This window comes from Panthera pardus, unplaced genomic scaffold (genome assembly GCF_024362965.1).
Source record: "Panthera pardus isolate Hobbes unplaced genomic scaffold, ASM2436296v1 HiC_scaffold_20, whole genome shotgun sequence".
Taxonomy (NCBI): Eukaryota; Metazoa; Chordata; class Mammalia; order Carnivora; family Felidae; genus Panthera; species Panthera pardus.
The window spans coordinates 32,534,912-32,558,557 of NW_026526766.1; the positions used below are offsets into that span (position 1 = coordinate 32,534,912).

Sequence of the window (23,646 nt, forward strand, 5' to 3'; positions counted from 1 at the left end):
TGAAGAATCTAAGTCATTTGTTGAAATGCATTTGTCTGAACTCCTGATCTCTGGAGTGTACCTTAGTCTGCCAACTCTTAGATCTCAGGTAAAAATGATCTACCTCTTAGAAATGGTGGCTCTTCAGACCTTTGGGAATGATGAAGTGCCTACCTGTGTACCTTTCTCTTTACTCTGCTTGATGATTGGTGGGTGGAGGAAGGTGGTTTATTAGGTAGTCTTTGGTTCCTACATTGCATTGAGACTGGGTCCTATAGATGGAGGTGCATCTATTATGAAACAATCCTAATTTAGCTATGTTGAATCTCAAGTAGTGTTTGCCCTCTCTCTAAAGTAGGAGTTCTCTTTGGGTGGATATTAGTAAAGAAAATCTGTGTATAAGGTTTCTTTTACCTTTGCCACATAACACAACCTTATTTCCCCTGTTTAGCTCCCCAGATATATAAATAATGGTATTGATAATAGATGTTAGAAATTACTAATAATTATGCTCTTAGAAGTCTTTCATTTTACAAAAAGTTTTATTTTTCAACTTTTGACCTACAAATTCAGGAAACTCTTGATTTAAATATAAACTAATATAGGCAGCATACAGTTTCCATGTAATACTGGCAGGACTAAAGAATTCTTCATCTGTCTCAAAAATCTCCTTTTACAGATAATGAACCAGGGTTTGAGAAAGTAAGTGTTTTACCCCCAGGATCACCTCACAATATGGTAAGAGAGCCTGGATTCATGGGACTACTCAAGTCTTCAGATTTCCAGGCCCAGACTCTTTTTTTCTCAGTTGTTTGTTTTTAGAGTGGGAAGAAGGCTAAGCAATTGGCCAGTTTTTGAATAATGTTTTTGAATGATTTTTGTTTGTTTACATTGAAAATTAATCCAGCACTAACTTCTAGTGTAATTACACTATAATTAGTTATCTACTTAATGTAGGATAATTAGCATTACTGGGTGGTTGACTAGAGCAGTTTCTTTACTCTTTCATATTTACTTTAGTTTCTGCCCATAGGACCTTCCCCAGAACTGGATAATCTCCTGAATCCAATTTCCCAACTGACAACAGCATTGACATTTTTCTTTTACGAAGAGCTCTGAAGTGGCTTTGTAGATCAGAGACATTGATTTTTAGATCAGATTGGCTTATGGCCTTGAGAGGTCATGGTGGCGCTGCTGCTCCCTGTGATGTGTTTTATGCTGTATTTTTTTATTCCATGAGACACTGTTAAGACCAGGTGATGGGAGGCTGTCAGCCTAAAAGGCTGACTTTGATCCTCATATACAGTAAAACTGGTAAGAAAAAAGAAAGGCTCCATTCTTGTTAAAGGCAGGGCATTTACAAGTGAGCACTGGCTATTTGTAGACAAGTGGTTGCTTCTGTAACTGCTCCTCTCCATTGAGGTGTCCCTTTAAGACACTAGGCAGAACCACACGCTCCCATTTGAGGGAATACATTCGGGTTCACAATGACCTCTTGCCTCCTGAAGAGGCAGATTATTCTAAACAGCTTCGGCCTTAACCCTTGGCTCACAAAGGCCAGGGTGATAATTATTATGTTACTTTAACCAAACAGAACAGCACATTTGAGGATATCAGTTATCCTGACAACATAACTATGATGTGGAGGCCTTCCTGTTAGGGACCTTCTTACAGGCTAAAAAGTCAAAAATCATTTTTTTCTGTACTTTCTTCTTCCTTTCAATAAACATCATTCTTCTCCCTCCCTCCACTTGGTAATGAGAGAAAGAAAGTCTACATAGCTTATTGTAAGTGGAACTATATTCATAAATAGCTTCTTGATTGAGAACAAATGCTTCATTAATCTTAAGTGCTTCAACCAGAGAGCAGAAGTAAAGTCAGGAAGAATAATGATGACATTATGGGGAGCATAGCATACTGTACTACATACCAGGATGTGCATGCCCAGAGGTCACTGGGCTACAAGGCACATCTCCTTAGCAATGAGGAAAGGGATCCCTAGGAAGAGTGGAGGGGGGAAAAAGTGGAAGGCAGGCATTTCTCATGAATAGCAAAAATTAGTTTGGTGGCAGGATGAAGAAATCAAGTACTTTGCTATTTGTTATTGAAGGTCCTGCTGGGAAGAAAGAATAAACCAGCTGGGTTTTTATTTGAAAGCCAAAGGTTGTACAGTTTTAACAAAGATATACGTTCAGCTTGAAGTACTTTGCTCAGGTTCCTGGAAATACGATTATGTAAATGCATTAAGTTTCATGTAGATGACTTCTGACCAATTTTAAATTATAGAGGTGTTTGTTGCCATTGAACATGTATCTGGCCTGCTACCAGATAGGTGTTCTGTCAATCTCAAATTAATTTTTATTTTTGGTATAAGCAATGCTGTTAGAAAGATGAATCCAGGGGGGAAAAGAATTTGAAACAGAGTATGTATGAGTTTCTATTCTTCTGTTATATTCCCTTCATACACATGGTTGTATGAGACAATGTGGTGAATGCACTCCCACTCCCAGGTTTCCTTGTCTAGATCCCTGGAACCTATGGGTGTGTTTGTCATGTTGCATAAAAAATGGAATTATGGTAGCAGATAGAATTAAGGTTGCTAATCAGCTGACCTGATGGTATCCGGGTGCACCTGGTGGAGTCACAGGGGTCCTTAACTGTGGAAGAGGCAGAAGAGGAGGTCAGAGTGAAGTGAAATGAGAGGCACTTGATGTGCTTTGCAGATGGAGGAAGGCCATGAGCCAGGGTATGCAGTCCACCCATAAAAGCTGGACACGGCAAAGAAATGCCGTCTACCCGAGAGCCTCCAGAAATGAATGACCCTGTGGACACCTTGATTCTAGCCCAGTGAGACCCATTTTGGACTTCTGACCTACTGAACTGTATAAATTTGTGTTAGTTGAAGTCATTAAGTTTGAGGTAATTTGTTATTGCAGTAATAAAGAACTAATACAGCATTCAGTAGAATGACAGCCTTTAGAAAGAGTCGTTCATTTGTTTTCACTCTTCACCATTTGGCATTCCACAAGACATGTCCATTTCCAGTGTCTTCTCCCAATCTGAGGCATCTTCCTCAGACTGCCTTCTTCTGTGTTACAAGCCCACACTCTCTAGTGCCTGAAATCCAGCAATCCTTTACCTCCCTGTGACATGGGATTTAGTAATGCTCCCCGCTTTTCAGTCTCTCCCTCCCCTCTTGTCCTTACGTATCTTTTTTGCTACTGTGTGTCCTTGCACACTTTCAGCTCTCCAGCTTGCTAACTTTGTTATTCTCCCAAGATAGAACTCAACCCTGGTAAAACCTGTTATCTATCTGCTCTGCACCTGCACCCCTGCAGCTAAATATGGCTGTGGAGAAACACCCAGCATGCAGAGTGCTTTTGCTTTTAGTTTGTAACTATTGATGTGTCCTCATGGTGCCAGTAATTCATGCTGCAGTCCCATCACACATTCCCTCTACCACTCTCTGGCTTGACTGTTTCATACCTCTGTCACCTGAAACTTCCCATCTTCTCTCCCATCCTTACTCTTACCTTGCAAACACACTTTATATTTTACTGAGCAACAAGAAGCCGTCAGTGGAGATCTCCAAGTTTCCACCTGCATCATATCTACAGTATCTCTGGTCCTACCTACACTACTCGCTCTCTTATACACATGACCATAGTTTCAATAATTCATCCCTTTCTTTCCCATACCAGCAGGGCTCCCTGTCTAGGTAATTCTCATTATCATCCAAACAAGCTGTTATTTCTCCCATTTTCAAATAAACCAAGAACCTTCTCTTGATCCTTCTTCCCCACCAGCTCCCACCCTCTCTCTCCATGTCTCTATGTATAGTAACACTCCTTAAAAGATTTGTCTTTTATTCACTCTCTCCCATTCTTCCCCGCTTCTCTCTTAAACTTATTCCAGTCACAGGCTTTGCCCACGTTTTTGTAGAAACTTCGGGTCTTTTAGTGCTATCAGTTGGCCTGCCTCCCGTTTGAAGCACTGTTTTCCTTTGGCTCCCAGGACAGTGGATACTCCTGCTTTTCTTCTTCCTTTACCAGTCACTTCTTTTCCTTCCGCAGAACTCAAAACATAGGCCTCTTTTCTCCACCAGACCGTTTGGTCATCTCATCCGTGTCATAGCTTTGATGGTTTTAAACAGCAGCTAGTCATTGATGGCCTATGTATGTCTGTGTCCACTCAGCCTCTCCCCTAGATGCAGAGCTGTATGGCCAACTTCATGACCAGTGTCTCCTCTCACATGCCTGATAGATAGCTCAAGTTCACCATGTCCCACACTGAATTCCAGATCTTCTTCTCCCACAGGCTTCTTATTTCTAGGCTTTCCAGCTGCTGAAACCAAAATCTCTAGGGTAAGTTGTGGTGCTTTTCTTCTTCTCATACCCATATTTGTCTAACAGTAAACCCTATCTTGGCTACTTTTAAAATGAATCTGGAATTCTCACCACTTCTTAATTGCCTCTGCTCACATTACCCAGACTGATCTACTGATTACCTCTTTCCTGGATTATGGCAGTAACCTACTAACTTCTCTTTTTGTTTCTAACCTTTTTTAAAAAAGTTTTTTATTTCAATTCCAGTTAGTTTACATCCAGTATAGTATTAGTTTCATGTGTACAATATAGTGATTCAACATTTCCATACAACACCCAGTGCTCACCACTACAGGTGGCCTCCTTAATACCCACAACCTATTTCACCCATCCCTCTGGTAACCAACAATTTGTTCTTTATAGTTAAAAGTCTTTTTCTTGGTTTGTGTCCCTTTTTTTCCCCACTTTGTTAATTTGTTTCATTTCTTAAATTCCACATAGAGTGAAATCATATGGTATTTATCTTTCTCCAACTGACTTATTTCACTTAACATTTCTTACTTCTGCTCTTGAACCTTTATTGTCTGCTGTCAACACAGCTATTGGGATGACCCAATTAAAATGTAATTCAGATGATGTCCTTGCTGTACTCAAACCTTACAGTGCCTTGCCATCTCAGAATAAAGTTGTTGCCTTTTTTCATGGCCTGTGAAGCCTTGTCAGTTATTCCCGCTTTTAAATTTCTGATCACCTTTCCTATTAGAAAAGGCCAAAATTTTCTGGCATCACCTTCCCTTTGATAATTCCATGGCCTGCTCTCATAGCACTTAACATCCTCTACCATCTAAATAATGTCCTGATTTAGTTTGTCTGCTGTCCCAGCAGAAGGTAAGTTCATTGAGGGTGGGTTCTTTATCATTCACTGCTGTTGCCCAGTGCTTAGAACATGACAATTAACCAATATTTGTTGAATGAATATATGTTTTCACTTATGGTACAAAATCAATGTGGGCATTTAAATTGGAGAATTCACTTACTAGTGTGAAATTCACGAGCCTGTGGAATTTCCATTCAGAAGATACCAGCAGAAAACCAGTCATGTAATTTCCTTAATCACTTAGAATTCATGCCCATCCTGTCCTTTTGTGAGATCCCATCCTCTTCTCAGCTCTGATAAATGAGCCACATCTCCAGAAATGGTTCTTCCATGTTTTGTTGATCAGCACTTTGTAAGCTAGCTTTCTGTTAATGTGATTAATTACTCTTTGTTTTCCCAGCTCAGGCAACCCTATTTTATGGTTTTGCATTTCTGTTATGAACATGTCAGATAAATATGGGTGTAGGGAGGTACTTCAATTTTGTAGTTTTTCTATAGCATTGAAAATTGGCTTTAGTGGCACTTATAGATATGTCAGCTAAAATGAGAGCTTCTTATGAGGCAGCTTGAGAATGTTGGTATTGGCATTTCTTTAACTGATGTTTTATAGAAGAGCCATTGGAACGTGATTTCCCTCTACCACAAATAATGAACAACTGTGACAGCTGTATTATAACAATGTCCTTCTCACCATTATTGTTAATGTTGTGTCAGCACTTTGATTATAAACACTCTTTTTCATAGTTTAATAACTGAGCTATTAAGAAACCATTCCATGTAGTAAATGGGTATACTTGCTGTTCATTGCAGTGGTGATTTTTTATAAAACCAAATTTAAAAAATACTTGGTAATCCTAGAAGGGGATTTTTGTGAATGCTGTTAGGTGAGGGAAAGGGATCCAAGCAAGAGAGGTGCAGTGTTCAGTATATGATCTGAATTTGTACTTTTTCATTCAGGTTTTAGCTGCCCTGGGGTGGGGGGATAAGTATAACAGAATGGCTCTTTTGACGCTGTACTTGAGAGACAGGAATTAGAGCTGTCTTATAGATTAATCATGTTGTGACAGACATTTTAGTATTTGTTTTGTTTTAGGAGACATTGGTTCACTAGCAATATATCTAAATCTTTATAATAGTGAGTCATTTTATATTGGGTGTTGTTGTTCCTGGAAAAGGCATGCTCATTAAACATGAGATAAAACAAGGCTGGCAATGAGCCCTGAATACTGAATTTTATTTATTTATTTTGTACTCTGGGTATTTCCAGAGGTTAGACTGGAAAGAAGTTTCAATATACTGAAAGACGGTAGAAGAAATCATAGTGTTCAGTTAAAATTTTCATTTAAGTAAAAAAAAAAATAGGATACACCTCCACAGTTACATTAATTTTAAATTGCACATGTTTAATAGAGGAAAAAGGTTAAATTTCCTTGTCTGTGGGTTTTCTCTTTTTTTAATTATTGTGATTATTTTTTTATTTTATTTAAATCCAGGTTAGTTAACATATAGTGTAATGGTTTCAGGAGTAGAATTTAGTGATTCATCACTTACATTCAACACCCAGTGCTCATCACAACAAATGCCCTCCTTAATGCCCATCACCCACCTAGTCCAACCCCCCAACCACATCCCCTCCAGCAACCCTCAGTTTGTTCTCTGTATTTAAGAGTCTCTAATGGTTTACCTCCCTCTCTGTTTTTATGTCATTTTTCCTTCCCTTCCCATGTGTTCATCTGTTTTGTTTCTTTAATTCCACATATGAATGAAATCATATGGTATTTGTCTTTCTTTAACTAACTTTATTTAGCATAATACATTCCAGTTCTATCCACATTGTTGCAAATGACAAGATTTTATTCTTTTAGATCACTGAGTAATATTCCATTGTATATATCATGTCTTTTTTTTAAATGTTTATTTATTTTTGAGAGAGAGAGAGAGAGACAGCAAGAGAGAGGGAGAGAGCACATGAGGGGTGGGGGGAGGCAGAGAGAGAGAGAGGGAGACAGAACCCAAAGCAGGCTCTGCACTGTCAGCCAGAGTTGGACACCCAGGCACCCCTATACCACATCTTCTTTATTCATTCATCAGTCATGGACATTTGTGCTCTTTCCATAATTTGTCTGTTGTTGATTAGTCACACTATAAACATTGTACCCCTTCAAATTAGCATTTTTGTATCCTTTGTATAAATAGGAGTACAACTGCTGGGTCATAGGGTAGCTCAATTTTTCATTTTTTGAGGAACCTCATTGCTGTTTTCCACAGTGGTTGCACCAGTTTGCACCAGTGCAGAAGTCTTCCCCTTTCTCCTCATCCTTGTCAACATATGTTGTTTCCTGAGTTGTTAATTTTAACCATTCTGACAGGTGTGAGTTGGTATCTCATTGTGTCTTTTGCCCATTTCCTCACTGGATTATTTGTTTTTTGGGTGTTGAGTTTGCTAAATTCTTCATAGATTTTGGATTCTAACCCTTTATCTGATGTCATGTGCAAACATCTTCTCCCATTCTGTCAGTTGTCTTTTAGTTTTGCTGATTATTTCCTTCTCTGTGCAGGAGCTTTTTATCTTGGTGAGGTCCCAATAGTTCATGTTTGCTTTTGTTTCTCTTGCCTCCAGAAACACGTGTAGAAAGAAGTAGCTATGGCTGAGGTCAAAGAAGTTGTTTCCTGTTTTCTCCTCTAGGATTTCGATTCGTTCCTGTCTTATGTTTCAAGGTCTTTCATCCATTTTGAGTTTAGTATTGTGTATGGTGTAGAAAGTGGTTCAGGTTCATTCTTCTGCATGTCGCTGTCCAGTTTTCCCAATATCATTTGCTGAAGATACTGTCCTTTTTCCATTGGATATTCTTTCCTGCTTTGTCAGATATTAGTTTGGCATATATTTGGGGGTCCGTTTCTGGGTTCTCTGTTCTGTTCCACTGATCTATGTGTCTGTTCTTGTGCCAGTACCGTACTATCTTCATGATTATAGCTTTGTAATACAGCTTGAAGTCTAGAATTGTGATGCCTCCAGCTTTGGTATTCTTTATCAAAATTGCTTTGGCTATTCAAGGTCTTTTGTGGTTCCATACAAATTTTAGGATTGTTTGTTCTAGCTCTGTGAAGAATGCTGGTGTTATTTCGATAGGGATTGCATTGCGTGTATAGATTGCTTTGGGTGGCTTTTCTTTTTTTGGTATGAGAGTACTAAACATTGTTAGGAAAGTTTCCCATTCCCAACACTCTCGAATTCTGAACTCTTTTTTAAACAAAACTACTCATACTGTTTTGTCGGTTGAGCTTTTAGATCTTTTCTATACATACATTAATGTAATGGCTTACTTCTCTTGGGGAACCCAAATGGTATCACAGTTTAATGTACCTTTATGTTTTCATTTAGTAATACATTGTGTCATTCTTAGTCACTCAATATTTATGGATTTACCAGATCTTTTTCATTGATACTTTAAATTTCAATCTTGATTCTATTCTTATTTTAAAAATCTAAGCATTACAAGTAAAATCTAAGCAATTGACAAGGCCAGTTCCTCCCAGAGGTAATTGTTTTCTCAGTTATAAACAGAAATAGATGATTGTACATTCTTCCTGCTGCACAGATATAAATGTTTATCTAAGATAGATTCTAAGAAGTTGAATTGCTGATTCATACTTCATGTGCATTTAAAATTTTGATTGATAATGCCAAATTCCTCTCCAAATCCACCATAAAATCTTATATACCCCCAACCCATATGTTTTCTGATGTAAAAATCTGAAGTCATATCTCATTATTTCGTTTTTCACCCTTTATTCTCGAAGTTGGGTATCTTTCTGTGTTTATTGTCAGTGAAGAGTCTTTGAATCTTTTGTCTATTTTTCAAAAGTGTGGGTTTTTACAAAATACTTTCTGGATAGCAGTCTTTGTTTTATATTGGAAATATTTTTTGTCCTATCATCCTAGGTTAATTTATTTATTAGTATGTTATTTATCCTTCAGAATGTTAAAATGTTGATATAGTCAGAATTTACTAATCTTTCCAATATGCCTTTTATCTTTTAAATGTTATATTAAGGAGTCATATTTATTCTAAATACATCAATATATTTGCCTACAATTCATTTTAATACTTTTATATGTCTGTTTTGTTTTTGAGTTTAGATTAGTAAATCAATTGTAATTTATTTTTATGATTCAGAGACGGATACTCTCTCTTTGACTCTGTCTCTCTCTCTCTCTCTCTCTCTCTCACACACACACACACACATTTCAGTATTCAGTTGAATACATTGTTGAATAGTTTGTGGTATTGATTTTTGGTTATTTAGCTCTTTGTTTTTTCTAATTTTCTGTTACTAAGAGTGATCTATTTAACATTCTTCAAGTTTTTTAACTATATTTTTTGGTTATAGAATTTTTATATTGTTTTTAAAAATCTAATTTGTCATTTATTTATAGTCTCTTACTTACATTTCTAATACCTGCATTAAATTTTAAAACATGCTAAAGTACTTATTTTATATCTTGTGCCTATGATTATTATATATCTATCTATCTAATTCTACATTTTATTTATTCTGCTCATGGAATCATGTTTTCTTGCATGGCTTTTGAGTTTTGATTTTGAGCATATTAACCCTTAGAATTTAATATCTGGGAATTTTTTGTGACCTTTGTTATGGGTGGTGACTGAAAATCATAATTTTCACTTCAAAATTATCACAACCCACCTTCCAGTAATATCACCCTACTTTATGAACAATGTAAGAACTTTACAGTAGTGTGATTTCATTAAGCCTCTTTCCCTTTATGATCTTATCTTACATTTACCATTACATACATTAAACTCTACAACATTGTTATTTTTGTTTGAAACAGTCAAGTCTTCTTATGAAACTTACAGTCTCTGTCTCTCTCTCTTTGTATCTTTGTGTTTTGAAAATACAAAACGTTTATTTATATTTACCCATGTATTTATTCTTTTTTGGTGTTCTTCGTTCTTTTGTGCCAATCCATGGTTCAGGCTGGTGTCATTTTCCTTCATTCTTTCAAATTTTTTGTCTCTATTTTTTATTTTTTTATTTTATCTTTATTTTCAAAGGATATTTCCTTGGAAATGAATTCCAGATTGCCAGCTTTTTTTTTTTTTTTTTTTTAGTATTTTATAGATATTGTTCCATTGCCACTTTTCTGGTCAGATATCAAATGTAATTCATAGAGTTTACTGAATATGTCTTTTTTCTTGTGCTTCTAAGAATATGTTCTTTATATTTGGTTATCACAATTTTGACTACTGTATATTTAGATGTGTTTTCTTTATATTTATCTCTTGGGATTTGCTAGGCATCTTGAATCTGTGGGTTCACCTTTTTTTTTTTTTTTTTTTACCACTTTTGGAAAGTTTTCTACCATTTTCTCTTCCAGTATTTCTTGTCATCTACTCTCTCTTTCCTCTCCTTCTCAGTCTCCACTTATACAGAAATGGAACAGGTTATTTTCCTTTAGATCTCTATTCCTCCTCCTAACTGTTATTATTCCTTCTATTTCCTATTCACGTCTTTAAAGCCATTTAAGTTTTACTCTCACAATTCCAGTCTGTTTGGAAATCTATTGAATTCAACGTTATTGATGTCATTTTTTTTTATTTCTACCATTTACACTTTTTAAAAATAGTTTCTATGACTTTGCTAAAATATTTCTCTCTTCACATATGTTGTCTTTTTCATTAGCTCCTTTAGCATTTTGAACATACCAGTATGAAACTCTCCATGTGATCATTCCAGTATCTTGTTCATTTTTTGTGTCTGATTTTATTGATTCTTTCCTTTCTTGATTGTAAATCATCTTCTTGTTTTTTTAGTGTACGATGTGCTCTTCTTGATTATGTGCTGGATATTTTGTCTGTAGCAACTGATGTTAATATTATTTTCATAAAGGACATGGCCTTTTGTCTGTCAGTTTTCTACAGTAGTAATAAGTCAGTCTGATTTGTAGGTTGAGCTGGGTTTGAGCTTTGTTTCAACTTTAGTTTGATTCAGTCTACTCTATTTTGAGATGTTTTGAGGATAGGATTGGGATTTTCCCTTCAGCATGTCTGTTCTCTCAGCACTGTGGAAACTCTAGCATCTGTTGGCTTTTCATAACTGAGTTGACAGCTTTTAGAACTATAGAAGATCTTTCCTTGCTTTAGAGCCTAGCTGCCTGGATTTGAGGTTCCTGGAGAGTTTTCTTTTCTCTCCAGTTCTACTTCTTGCATTTTGCACCTCACGAGAATTATTGATGACAGATCTATATTTTGTTCCCTGCTAAACCACTGTACCCAGATAATTCACTGGCAATGTTATGTATAAGTTGTCTAGAAGCACAATTAACTTTTCACATATGTAACCACTGTTCTTGTATTTATTGTGTGTTTGTGGAATGCTTTACATTTATTAACTCATTTAGGGAAGTAGCATTTTCCCCACCCTTTTACAGATAAGATATCTGAGGCAGGGTCATACCACTAGTAAGTGACAGAACTGATTTGAACCCTGACTGTCTGCACCTTATTAAACCTCAGGATATGGCCTGGCTCTCTAGTGTTACTGTTGTTCCTCTCAGTTAAGTTGGATTCATGTAGTCCAGACTACCTGAAATGTTGTTTTTTCCTAAAATGGTATCATTTTTCAAAGGAAGGAGTGGAGATAAATTTAATGATCTTATACCAGTGAGAAGCTTTATTTTCTAGATTAATGAAACAAGTGGGAATACAAATTTTTAATTGATACATGCTACTGTAGTTCAATTTTTTATGATAGGTGTTCTTTCGAGGGTATTAGTTAAAATATGAATTCTTAGTCATTTGTAGAAATGAGGAAATGGGGACTTGATTATACCCTTTATCATTTTCTTCTTCATAATATGGTTAAGTACACATCTGTCTTCTCCCTTCCTAAACTGTGAGTTTCCTAGGGCAGGCATAGTTCCCTGTTTACTTGGGCACTCTACTTTGAAATCTTGTGCCTTGCCTTGTACTTACAGGCAGAGGATGCTGGAGAAAAAGGTCATGGGCATGTGCTCAGGAAGGCCTGAGTTTGAACCCCAGCTACTCCCTTTGCTGGTTGGAACACTATAGCTTGGGCCAAATCCAGCTCACTGCCAAGTTTTGTAAATAACATTGTTATTGGAATACAACTAGACCCATTTGTTTACATATTGCCCTCCAACGTCAGAGTTTAGTTACAACTCTGTAGTTGTGCAAAGCCTGAATTAGTAAATATCTGGCAATTTACAGAAGAAGTTTGATGGCTCCTGGATTGGATGGTTTTAGGCAAGTTACTTAATCTCTTGAATCTTAGTTTCCTCATAAATGAAGTGGGATATAAATTACCTAATAAGTTCATGTTAAGGAAGGGAGGTAAAGTATATGATGTTTCCGACATGGTATATCTGGAGTGAATTAGGCCTTTAATTAGCCTTTATTCTTCTAATTGAAAATACTTATTATTGATAACCAGTTTAATAAATCAGGGTCCTGAAGGACTCTATCACTCTGCATTCATTCAATCCTTTTACTGAATTAAAAGATGAGCGATACTAGAACAATTGGTATATTTGGTAGGTGTGAGCCTTTATGTAGCTCAGGTATTGTATGGATTCTTTAGAAAACTTGCACTACTTTTTAGCTAAGGATGTTAATCCTTATTAATCCCTATTAAATTTTAGAATTATCAATTTAGTTTCCTGACAATAAAGTACTATTTAGAAAAGGAAAGAAATGTTAAAAAGTATCCATTCTGATATTGCCCTTTATTGGGTTATAAACATAGGCATTTAGGGCAAGTTCATTTACAAATGAATGAATTGACAAATTGACATGTTTGTGCTGTGACAAATCAGCTAGTTTGCACCATGTGAGTGATGGTTCACAATGACATAACTGGATACGACTTTTTTCTTTTCCTACTTATTTTTTCAAAATTGAGTGAATTAAATAGAAACCATGATATCATATATATCATGTAAATAATATAAATAACTAACTGGCCAGGAATATTTTTCTCTTTTACTAAGAAAGATGATTTTTCAGGTAAATTGTGACAAAAATAACTCCATGTCAAATCATTGTTTCTTAAGTCCATGTTAAGTTACCAAAGCCTGCAGCTTTCTTTCCTTAGTGCTCCAGTATGTGAAAATGATCTTTGCAGTTTTTTAAACCTTTGGTAATTTTCAAGATTTTCACTCTGCCCTAGTTTGCCATTTTCTCATTTATTTAACAAATTCATCTGGAAGATGTACTCTTTATTGGGCATTGTAATAGAGAAAGAGTAACCTGACAGATATTTCCACAGCACTCATTGAGCTTACAGTTTAGTGAGGAGAGCAAAATGAATTCAACAAATAGTTAAAAAGAGTAATGAGTGAGAAGTAACTGGGCCAGGAAACTAGGAGAGCCTTCTTTGAGGAATCAACATTGAGGTTGAGATGTCAAGGATGTGTTCAGTGTAATTAATAAAGACATAGATAGAATAGTACAGAGCAAGGGTGGACAAGGTCTAGGCCTGACGATCCTGGTCCTTTGGAATGATGTTAAGTCCTGGGAAGCATTCAAACCCATTCTGGTTAGTTCTTCACTGACCTGGAGTGGCTGTTGCAGTAAAGTAGGTCTGCTTGAAGGGCACTGGGGGTATCAACTAATGTGGCAGCAGTGATGGTGGAGAGAGGAGGATGTGTTTGGACATGGGATCGACAGAACTCAAGTGATTAGATCTAGGATGAGAGGAAAATTATGGCTTCCAGCATGAGCTAGAAAGGTACATGGTGCCACTGATGGGAAACAGTGGCGAGTTGAGGAGACATGAGTTCATTTTTGCATGTGTGTTTGAGATGCCTGTCGAGTGTTAGCCAGACATTCCAGGAAATTAATGTTTGAGTCACTCACCAGCCTTTTGAGAGTCAAGGTAGTGGATCAGATGCCCAGCAAGTAGATGGGGATAAGAAGTAAACGGGAACTCTTACAAAAATTACAGTGTTTAAGGAGTGTGGAAGACATGGCTGTTAAAGGAAGCACAGGATCAGCTAGAGATGGAGAAGGACAGTGAGGGGTGTGTAGGGTCATAGAAACCACCGGTAGAAATTGTCAGGTATGCTTCACATACCTGTGTTGAATGCCGCTTAGAGGTCAGGTGAACCAGGGGCTTGGAATTATCCGTTAGATTTTGTGACACAGAGGTCACTGGTAACCCCAGAAAGAACTAGTTCTATATTGTGGTGAGTGGAAGCCTTCTCAGCTTCACTTAAAATCGAGAGTCTATCTGTTCTGTTTGAGAGGACGCTTTCCTCCCAGTGTGGTGCTGTGCTGCAGTGCGTGCCCCTTTCCGGGATCCTCTTCAGGTGCTTTAAAGCAGTTGCCACGCTGCTTTGCTGTATTTAACTCTGCTAATGTGTCCCTTTAGGCTTCTTCTCACTACTAGTTTCATTCATCAGAACTCTTACGCTCTTAGTGTCTGAGCTCCGCACCCTCCACAGCCCTCTTTTGCCACATTCCCACTTCAATCCTGGTATTTTTAAATATTCAATGAAAATATTTTACCTCGTGTTTTGTTTTCATTTTCGTTTTCTCTCTCTGTAGAAAGTGTGTTGAAATGCTGGAAAAATAGTTAAAATCAGTAATGTTTTATGAAATTGTTTTTGAATATTTTAGATATTGAATAATTTGAACTGGTAATATTCGGACTGAACTATTACTTTTAACGTGTGTTTCATCAAAACCATTATTTCAAAGGCCTCTAGAATCTGGCTTTGTTACGGAGAAAATCCATCAAGTTATCTCCTTGAGCTGGGTTTATACTGGATTCAGATGTATATACACATGGCAGCTTTTGCTGCTCTGAACCTTTTAATAATAACCCAGGAAATTTCAAATAGATGTTTAGAGGCTTTCCAGACCCACAAACCCATTGAACATTTCTGGTTGTTTGCCTTTTTTGCTGCCTGTTAGGAGTTATACAGGTATATTGATTCTCCTGAGTTGTTTTGGTATTTCACTACTCAGAAAAATTAAAGCTATGGAGTTTGACATCCCGGTATTAATAGTAGATGAGTTAAAGGGATTTCCTGTAAATTAGGCAAAACTGTCAACATTAGTTAAAGAAGATCACCTTGGAGAACAGATAAAGAGATTTTATATATATAGTGTGGAGAGGGAAAAAACCCAAAATAACCCATAGTTATTTTTAAAAACTTATTAATTCAGTAAATTGAAAGGACATCTATTAGTGCCTGAGGTTGAAAATTTTAAAAGTTACTTAGGTATTTAATTTAAAAATTATAGGTCAGCAAAAGGCTGACCCTGGCCCTGTTTTCTCATGGACTTTTTCACAGAGTTTTAGTGAGAAATGATAAAGTTTGTATTTGTGGTAAAGGGAGTCCTCTTCAAGTGAAACAGTCTATGCCAATCTAAGATATACAAAAGTGCCCAAAATAGAAACTTAGGTGGGGAGGAGACATTTCTTGGCACTTTCTTCTGAAGGGGGTGGATAGCCTGGGTCTATCAGTACGATTTTTGCAATACCGTTTGCCCACAGAAAGACCCAAATGATATTTTTGTGAAAAGAGTACCTTTTAAAAAGAGCTTTGTGCTAATCCTTATATCAAATGGAGCCTGCCAATACTCTATTCTGTAGCTATCCTGTATACACGAACGGATTCCCAGAGCACAAGAGAACTCAGTCATATGTATATTCTCTGTTCTATAATTCTAGTACATACTGTCTAGTCTGTCAAGTGCTGTGTGTCACAGCTTTCCCCCAAGGATGGCAATGAACATGATACCAGGGTAATGATGGTTCCCTCTAGGATATATCTGTTTCTGTCTGTCTGTCTGTCTGCCTGTCTGTCTATTGATCTCTAGAGAGAGAGAACATTTTTGTGTGTACCCTCACTTTTTACCCTCTCTCTTTCCCTTCCTTTCTTGAACTGCTTAGAGATAACCATTATGAAGTTCCTGATGGCTTTAATTTCAAAATAAAAAGGTGGAATTTATGGGAATATTTACATATATAGTAATGATGTCTGTTAAATGGGTGTGATAATTGTGTGTATTTTTTTTTTGTTTGTTTGTTTGTTTTTTTGTCCTAGGAGTGCTGTCTCTGCAATTTGAGAGGGGGTGCTCTTAAGGAAACGAAGAACAATAAGTGAGTAATGTGTTAATTGTGTTCAATTTCATTGTTTCCTTCTGCTGTCTAGAATGTTGAACCTCAGTGTGGACTGTTTGCTTTACCTCTCATTATTGGACACATTGTTCCAGAACTTTTGCTGCCCAGATCTGAAGTTGAGATTCTGTGCATGTCTTCGGAGACCATTCATTACTGAAAGCACAGCACATTCCCCTCTGCTGGACAAAGGTGGTCTTGCTTCTCTCCATGTCTCTGACACTGATGAAGGATAACCCCTCTTTTACTGATGGTGTTTTTAAAATGAAGGCAGCCCATGTCATCTAGGTATCATTGGGATCCTAGTGTTTAATATGATGAATCCTATTAGTCTAATAGAACCAATGTGCCTGAAAACAGTGAAATCTGTTGCCTTCAGATAAATAAAATCAATCATAGTCATAACATTTAAACAAAATTATTTGCTTTTAAAACCAAATTAACAAGAAAGTGTGTATACTAAAATAGAAACACAGGGAGAAAACATTAATTTTAAGATACAAAGGGGATTGGAGAACATGAAGAGAATCTTGAAAGAGTAATTAAGTGAACATAAAAGAAAGGCAATCTGGTTTTTAATGTGGTTATTGAAATATATTTTTTGCATGAGTATTATTTTCATGACCCAATTTTAGTATTGAAAGTGGGGACAAAGCATATTAAAGGTTCCTTTGGTAATAGGAATATGTAGAAATGGTAGAGGCAGGGGCACCTGGGTGGCTCAGTCAGTTAAGCGTCCGACTTCAGCTCAGGTCATGATCTCACAGTTTGTGAATTTGAGACCCATGTTGGGCTCTGTGCTGACAGCTCAGAGCCTGGAACCTGCTTTGGATTCTGTGTCTCCATATCTCTCTCTGCCCCTCCTCTGCTCAGGCTCTCTCTGTCTCTCTCTTTCTCTCTCTCTCTCTCTCTCTCCCAAAAATAAACAAACATTTAAAACAGTTAAAAAAAACAAAAACAAAAAGAAAACAAAAAAGTAGAGGCAGAGGTTGTAAGCTGGCATTAAAGGGTCAAATACAACCCCAAGGTATGTTTTAGTTGACTGACACACAATTTTATAAATTTGATCTAAATTTTAGAAGTTGATAGATTTTATATAAAAATCCAGATATTTATCTGTACTTGAAATATAATTGTGCATCTCTAAATGGCAATAACATGTTGGGATGAGAACCTGGCCTCAATAGGACAGATGCTCCCCAGGTTACCATCATTTACCAGTACACATATATTTGCTTACCTCCTGCCTGGCCCTGTAGGCACTAGAGTTGAGACCCCTGGTGTAATGTAATGATTGAATTAGCATTAACTATGTGCATGTGCACTTGTTTCTGATTGCTTCTAAGGAAGAGTAAAGGCATTTATCATTCCTATGTTGATAAATTTCAGTCTATTAGACTTAATATTTGCTTGATTTTAGATCTTCCTCTTTCAGTCTTAGTTAATGTGATTGGTAAGGTACTAAAAAGTGTTGCTAGGTCTAGGGTATTGAACAAATCATGCAGACTGTTAGATGATTTAGGTGGTTCCTATAAAGACAAAGGTGATAAGAACTTCTCTTCCTACCCATGGGCCAGGACAAAAGGGAATAATGTGTACTATAGAATTATAATATTTATTTAGATTTGAAAGAATGCCCTGATGGGGTGGACACTTGTCCTTTCTCCTTTGGTCTTTAAAGGCAGAATAGAGTCTGAGTGACATACTACTCTTTGACTTATAAATGGGCTGATGGATGTGGTAATTCCTTCAAGGTGTCTTTAAACCTCAAGAGTCTTTATTTTTACTTGGGGCATAACATTTATGAGAAACTAAATAGTGTTAATGGGGACATTTTTCTGGAGTAATTCAGAATTTGAGAGGAGATACTAGGATTTAAGTAGGAAGTGAGAGAACCAGCTAATTTCATTCCTCCTTATCTTGAGTTCCTTTGGTTATAGTTCGATTGAAATGAGAAACGATTTAATTAAAGACTTAGTACTAATTCTCTTAGAAAACTTTACTATTCTAATTTTCATGACACTTGTATTATGTAAAAGATTATACGCTGTATCCAATTCATACCCTTTATTAATTGAACTAATCTTTTGCCACATATTGATTTGCTTAAGTATATTAAACACCTGTTATATTTTAGTACCAAATGAAATAGCAGCCCTACATTTCAGTATTTTGCAGATCCAGTGTAGAAAAATACCATATATTGATAGGATCAAGTCTCGGTCTTCACCCCACTCTGCAGGTTGCAATTGTGGGCAGGTGTGGTACTGAATCTATCCGGGTATCACCTGATAGGTTTAAAATTCAGAGTCTGGTTTGTGATTGGTTTAGGCTTTTGGCTTTCCTTCTCTGTGAGAATTGCCACTGCCCAGTTGAAGTATGTGGTGTGCAAGCTTAGAGAACTTTTGTTTATGTTTCATGTCTCCTTTCCCATAGGTGGGCCCATGTCATGTGCGCCGTTGCGGTCCCAGAAGTTCGATTCACTAATGTCCCAGAAAGGACACAGATAGATGTAGGCAGAATACCTTTACAGAGGTTAAAATTGGTGAGTGACAAAGCTTCTTTTTAACTTCATAAATTAGTGTTAATTTCAATTTATGAATATTTCTTTTAATGTATACATTCTCAAGATAATTTTTTTTAGTTTCATTTAATATTCTACCCTTTTCTCCTAAATTTACTTATTTGTATATGTTCTTTCCATGTTATATTATAAATATGCATATAACCTTCCTCAATTCGTTTAAAATGAGGCAAAAGAATACTACTTTTTTTGGATTAGTGTGAATTTTCAAACCATAGGCTGTCTGGTGAAGTTTGTTAGTAATATACCTGAGATATCTATCTTTATTTCAATTGTTTAGTTTTCCTCTCTGGCCTGTCTTTGGTTGGTCCTGACTTAGCAAAATGTACCTAACCTGATTTCATCATTTCTTCACCAAGAGATTTGCAGAGAAATAGAAAAAGTTTTTTTATTACTAAGGAATTTTTTTCGCTTATGAATAGATACAAGTCATTTAATTTGCCAGACTCTCTGGCTGATTATCTTCTGACTGGTTTAGAAACATTCATAGAAATCTTCCTACTGGTTCTCTTTGTTAAGAATGTTTTTCACTGCAAAGATTTAGGCCTTTAATTCCTCAACATTGAAGTAATGTTGGAGTTCTGTTCAAGTGTGAGCCAAGAGAGCATTAGTTTAGGCCCTTAAATTTCATATTTAATGACGATTTTTTCTTATTTTATATTGCATGATTTAGAAAATACTGGAGTGTGTTTTACACATGGATTTAATTCCCTAGAATTTCTTCAGTACTTGTTATTTTTGACTTGAGGTCTTTCCAAGTATTTCCAGGTATTCCAAAATAGAATATTTTGGGTACGGTAGCTGTAACTTTTTACCCAACTATTAACTTGTTACTAGTCTCTTGCCCTTCAGGGAGCTGGGCATATTGTCTCTGGACCTCTGTCATGAGCACTTCGATTTTAGTCTACAGTCTTTCATTCTCAGAGAAGAGAAAGTATATATTGTTATGTTCCATTGAAGCTGCATCAAGAATTTTGCATCACTAGAAAATATGTGGTGACCTGATGATTGTCATTGACAGGTGTAAGTGGTAGGGCCAGGATGTTCAGGATGTGGTAATGGAAATTTTGTGGATGAAATTGAAATAATGGGTCATTTAAATGGCCCTGTAAAGCTCACAGTGATATAAGAAGAGAGTAAAAAGTTCTTCAGCTCATGGACTTCCCATAGGAAAGTTTGAAATCATATATCTTGGTCAACAGTTGAAACACACACACACACACACACACACACACACACCCCAATGAGAAACAGTTTGCCAGAATTAGGACTATGAGGCAGGATATTTAAAGAATGTTGAGTTCATCACATGTTGAAGAATTCAATGTTTATTAGGACAAATATTAACAAAAGTCTTGTATTTTAATTTTTTTCTAATTTACAAGTGTTACATATTTGCGAAAATTCCAACACGGCATTTAACAATCATCTTTGGTTCTCTATCCTGAAAGATGACTTCTGTTACCAGTTACCCCTCATTGTTACCCCTCAGAATGAGTGGTCACTACTCTTGATGTGTTCCCTTAAGGAACTATATCCTGGCGAATCTAGTCCATGAATGCTTCCTTAATGATTTATTGTTCCTCACACCAGTCCCAAAGGGGTTTTAAGGGAACAGCAGGAAAGGACAACATGGGATCACTTCAGTGCTATTCAGGAAGTTATATTTAGAAATTTGAAATCTGAAATGGCAAAGCTTACTGTTTTCTTCTCAGTGGTATGCTTCACCTTGATTGTGTATATCACATATTCCTTATAGAATGTTTTACATCCTTAAACAATTGGTATCTTGAAAAGAGTATGTTTTGACTGAATTTAAGATCACCTAAAGTCTACTTCTGATGTCAAGGTAGAGCTGTTTATTGACATGTTTGGCTAAAAATGGCAGGCTTTTTTTCTATTTTCAATATGCATGGAGAGTTTCTTGGAGTGGTATTTATAAAAGTACTCACAGTGGTTAAGTGGGAAAATACAAGGAAGAACTTCATTTTGGGGAAAAGATCACTCAAAATGAAGTTATAGTTTGAAAGTGGGCAACAGCCAAAAGTCTGGATGACTTTTTTGTAAGAATCCTCAAGAAAGCAGCATCACTGTGGTGAATCTCCCATCACAGTGTCTGTGCACTAGTCTTTCTCACTTGGTGATCAGACTCAGCTAGGCTGGCTTGAAAAGCAAAATTCACAAATGATCACCTGTGTGTGGTATGGGATGCACCTTTCCAGGGAACGAAATGCTGTGCCCTATAGGTATAGTCAAGGGTATGCTTTCCCAATATTAATTAGTATCCTTTTAAAGTTAAGTAATCTATTGGTACATGCCAACATTAGATGTCAGTATTAATTTATTTCACCAAACAATTATTACCTTACCTTGCCAGATACCTAGCGTATATTTTTTAAAATTTTTTTTAACGTTTATTTATTTTTGAGACAGAGAGAGACAGAGCATGAATGGGGAGGGTCAGAGAGAGGGAGACACAGAATCCGAAACAGGCTCCAGGCTCTGAGCCATCAGCACAGAGCCTGATGCAGGGCTTGAACTCACGAACCACGAGATCATGACCTGAGCTGAAGTCGGCCGCTTAACTGACTGAGCCACCCAGGCGCCCCCCTAGTGTATATTTTTAAATGAGGCATTGTTCCTGTATTTTGGCATCTTACAGTTCAGATGGGCTTTCTCAACTTTGGCCCTGTTGATGTTTTACACAGGATAATTTTTTGTTCTGGGTGACTGTCATGTGCTTCGTGGATTGCAGCAACCCTGACCAAACAGACCAAACCCTCCCAGATATCTTCTGGGAGGCAGTATCATTCCCATTGAGAACCAACCCACTGGTCTATAGGGAAGATATACACATAAAGATAAAATTTTAATTTTTGTCATTTTCAGGCAGAGAATATCTTGGTTGAAAGAAGTTGGAGACTGAGAGAATAGAAATTCTTAATTGTTTTCTAAAATAATTCTAGAGAACTTTTTTTGGCAAATTGTTTGAATTTATTTGTCAATAATGAAATTTGGCACATATATGTATGTTTACTACTGTATAATTATTACATAATCTAAGTGTTTTAACATTACTTGTTCTTATAAAAACTGAACAACCTTGAATAGTAATCAGGTGATGTGTATGTGTGTGTGCATGTACACACACACACAGTAATTTTGAGTATTTACGGAATAAAGAAAGGCAGGAAATTGTTACTATTTCTGGTTCTGGCTTAAAATTATCATGGCTGGAGACAATACCAAATGTCTTCTGCCTTTTTATGGCCTCTCCTTTAAAAGTTGTGGTGGTAAATTTATGCACAACTTTGTGTAAGCTGCTCCAAAGCAAGCATTGATTTCCTGATTAACATCACAGACACACAGATGATTAAGTCCAAGTAACTAGGAGTACTTCGGAGAGCCTGTGGAATTGGAACATCCATTCGGCACTTGCCCTATTGTCTGAGAGTTCTGATGATGGAACTTCTGGTCAGTTGAGGATTGAAAACTGAAGTGACCTATTGTAGGAAGGACAAATTGCTCATCCATGAAGCAGCTGCAGCAAGTGGGGGTTGGGGTGGGGGGGGGGCTCTGAGCCTCTCCCCAGTGCCCACTAGGTGGTGCTGCTGTACAAGGTTTTCATCACATTGCCCTTAAATCACCTCCCTTAGCAAGTGCCTAATTGGAGTCCTGCCCACGTTTGTAGAGGTGTGTGTGTGTGTGTGTGTGTGTGTGTGTGTGTGTGTGTGTGTGAGAGAGAGAGAGAGAGAGAGAGAGAGAGAGAGCAAGAGACAGAGACAGAGAAAGACACAGAGAGAGGGATGGCAGCAGGTTAGCGAAAGTGCTACTGGCTGTGCATTCAAAATGCTGAATTCCAGAGGGCAGGGTTTTAGTTCAGTTTTCATTTAGCTATAAGAAAAGAGCAGCTTTCCCTTGGGGCAAGTTAGTGTTTTTCTATATAAGTAATAAGCAATGCTATTAACAGCTAGTAACTGCAAGAGGCTTAAGGAGCAGCTGCTGGCAAACAAAAGTTTAAAATGTCTTCTGAAGTATGAAAGCTGTATATTTAAAAAATGATCATTACTATTAGTTTTTCTAGAACATGGAATAGTGGAATTTTTGCAGAGGTATTTGAATGTTTTGGTAATACTGTTGTTAGTCTTTTATTTATTCATTGGTTCAACTTGCAGCTTTTGAAATAGCTCTCTGTACAATTTTTTGTATAGGAAGTACCCCCCACCCCCACCCCCCGTAGAGGGTATAAGAAAGGATTTGTTTACTTTAGCAGATTTTCCCTCTTATTTACAATGACCATTTTCATAAAAGAGACAGCAAATGGAAAACAACTTTTCCAGTGCTCATCAGTGGATTATGTTGATCCTAAAATGGTGTGTGCTTATACGAAGAACCTTTATCTCATCCAGCCACCTTGTTTGGTAATGTCACAGGTGTGGCCTCTGCTCATCAGATAATTAAATGGACAATAATGATGATGCTAGAGTTATTTTCAAGACAATGTATTTTATTTTATGTGGTTGATAATTTTAAATACTTTAATAAAAGTCATTATTTTTTAAACTAAACAAGATTTTTGTGCAAAAATTTATTTGGCATATAGTGGTCTTTATCTAGATAGTTTTTTCTTTCCTTTCTTTCTTTAATAACATTTAGTTTTTGTGTAGAGTAATTATCTCAAGGGTTATGAAAGTAATTGCTGCCTT

The 23,646-nt window shown here is 36.8% G+C and overlaps 1 protein-coding gene across 17 annotated transcripts in view; it reads left to right on the forward strand.

Annotated features, from left to right (window-relative positions):
• Positions 1–23,646, forward strand: part of KDM4C (lysine demethylase 4C) — a 437,058-nt gene that overhangs the window by 294,249 nt on the left and 119,163 nt on the right. For 15 of the 17 annotated variants that reach the window (XM_053907888.1, XM_053907887.1, XM_053907896.1 and 12 more), the window contains 2 exons: positions 16,283–16,338; positions 18,793–18,901. In XM_053907888.1, coding sequence (XP_053763863.1) covers positions 16,283–16,338; positions 18,793–18,901 — 165 coding nt within the window. Of the gene's footprint in view, positions 1–658; positions 718–16,282; positions 16,339–18,792; positions 18,902–23,646 lie in introns of those variants that run through there. The other 2 variants (XM_053907903.1, XM_053907902.1) reach the window with 2 other exon arrangements.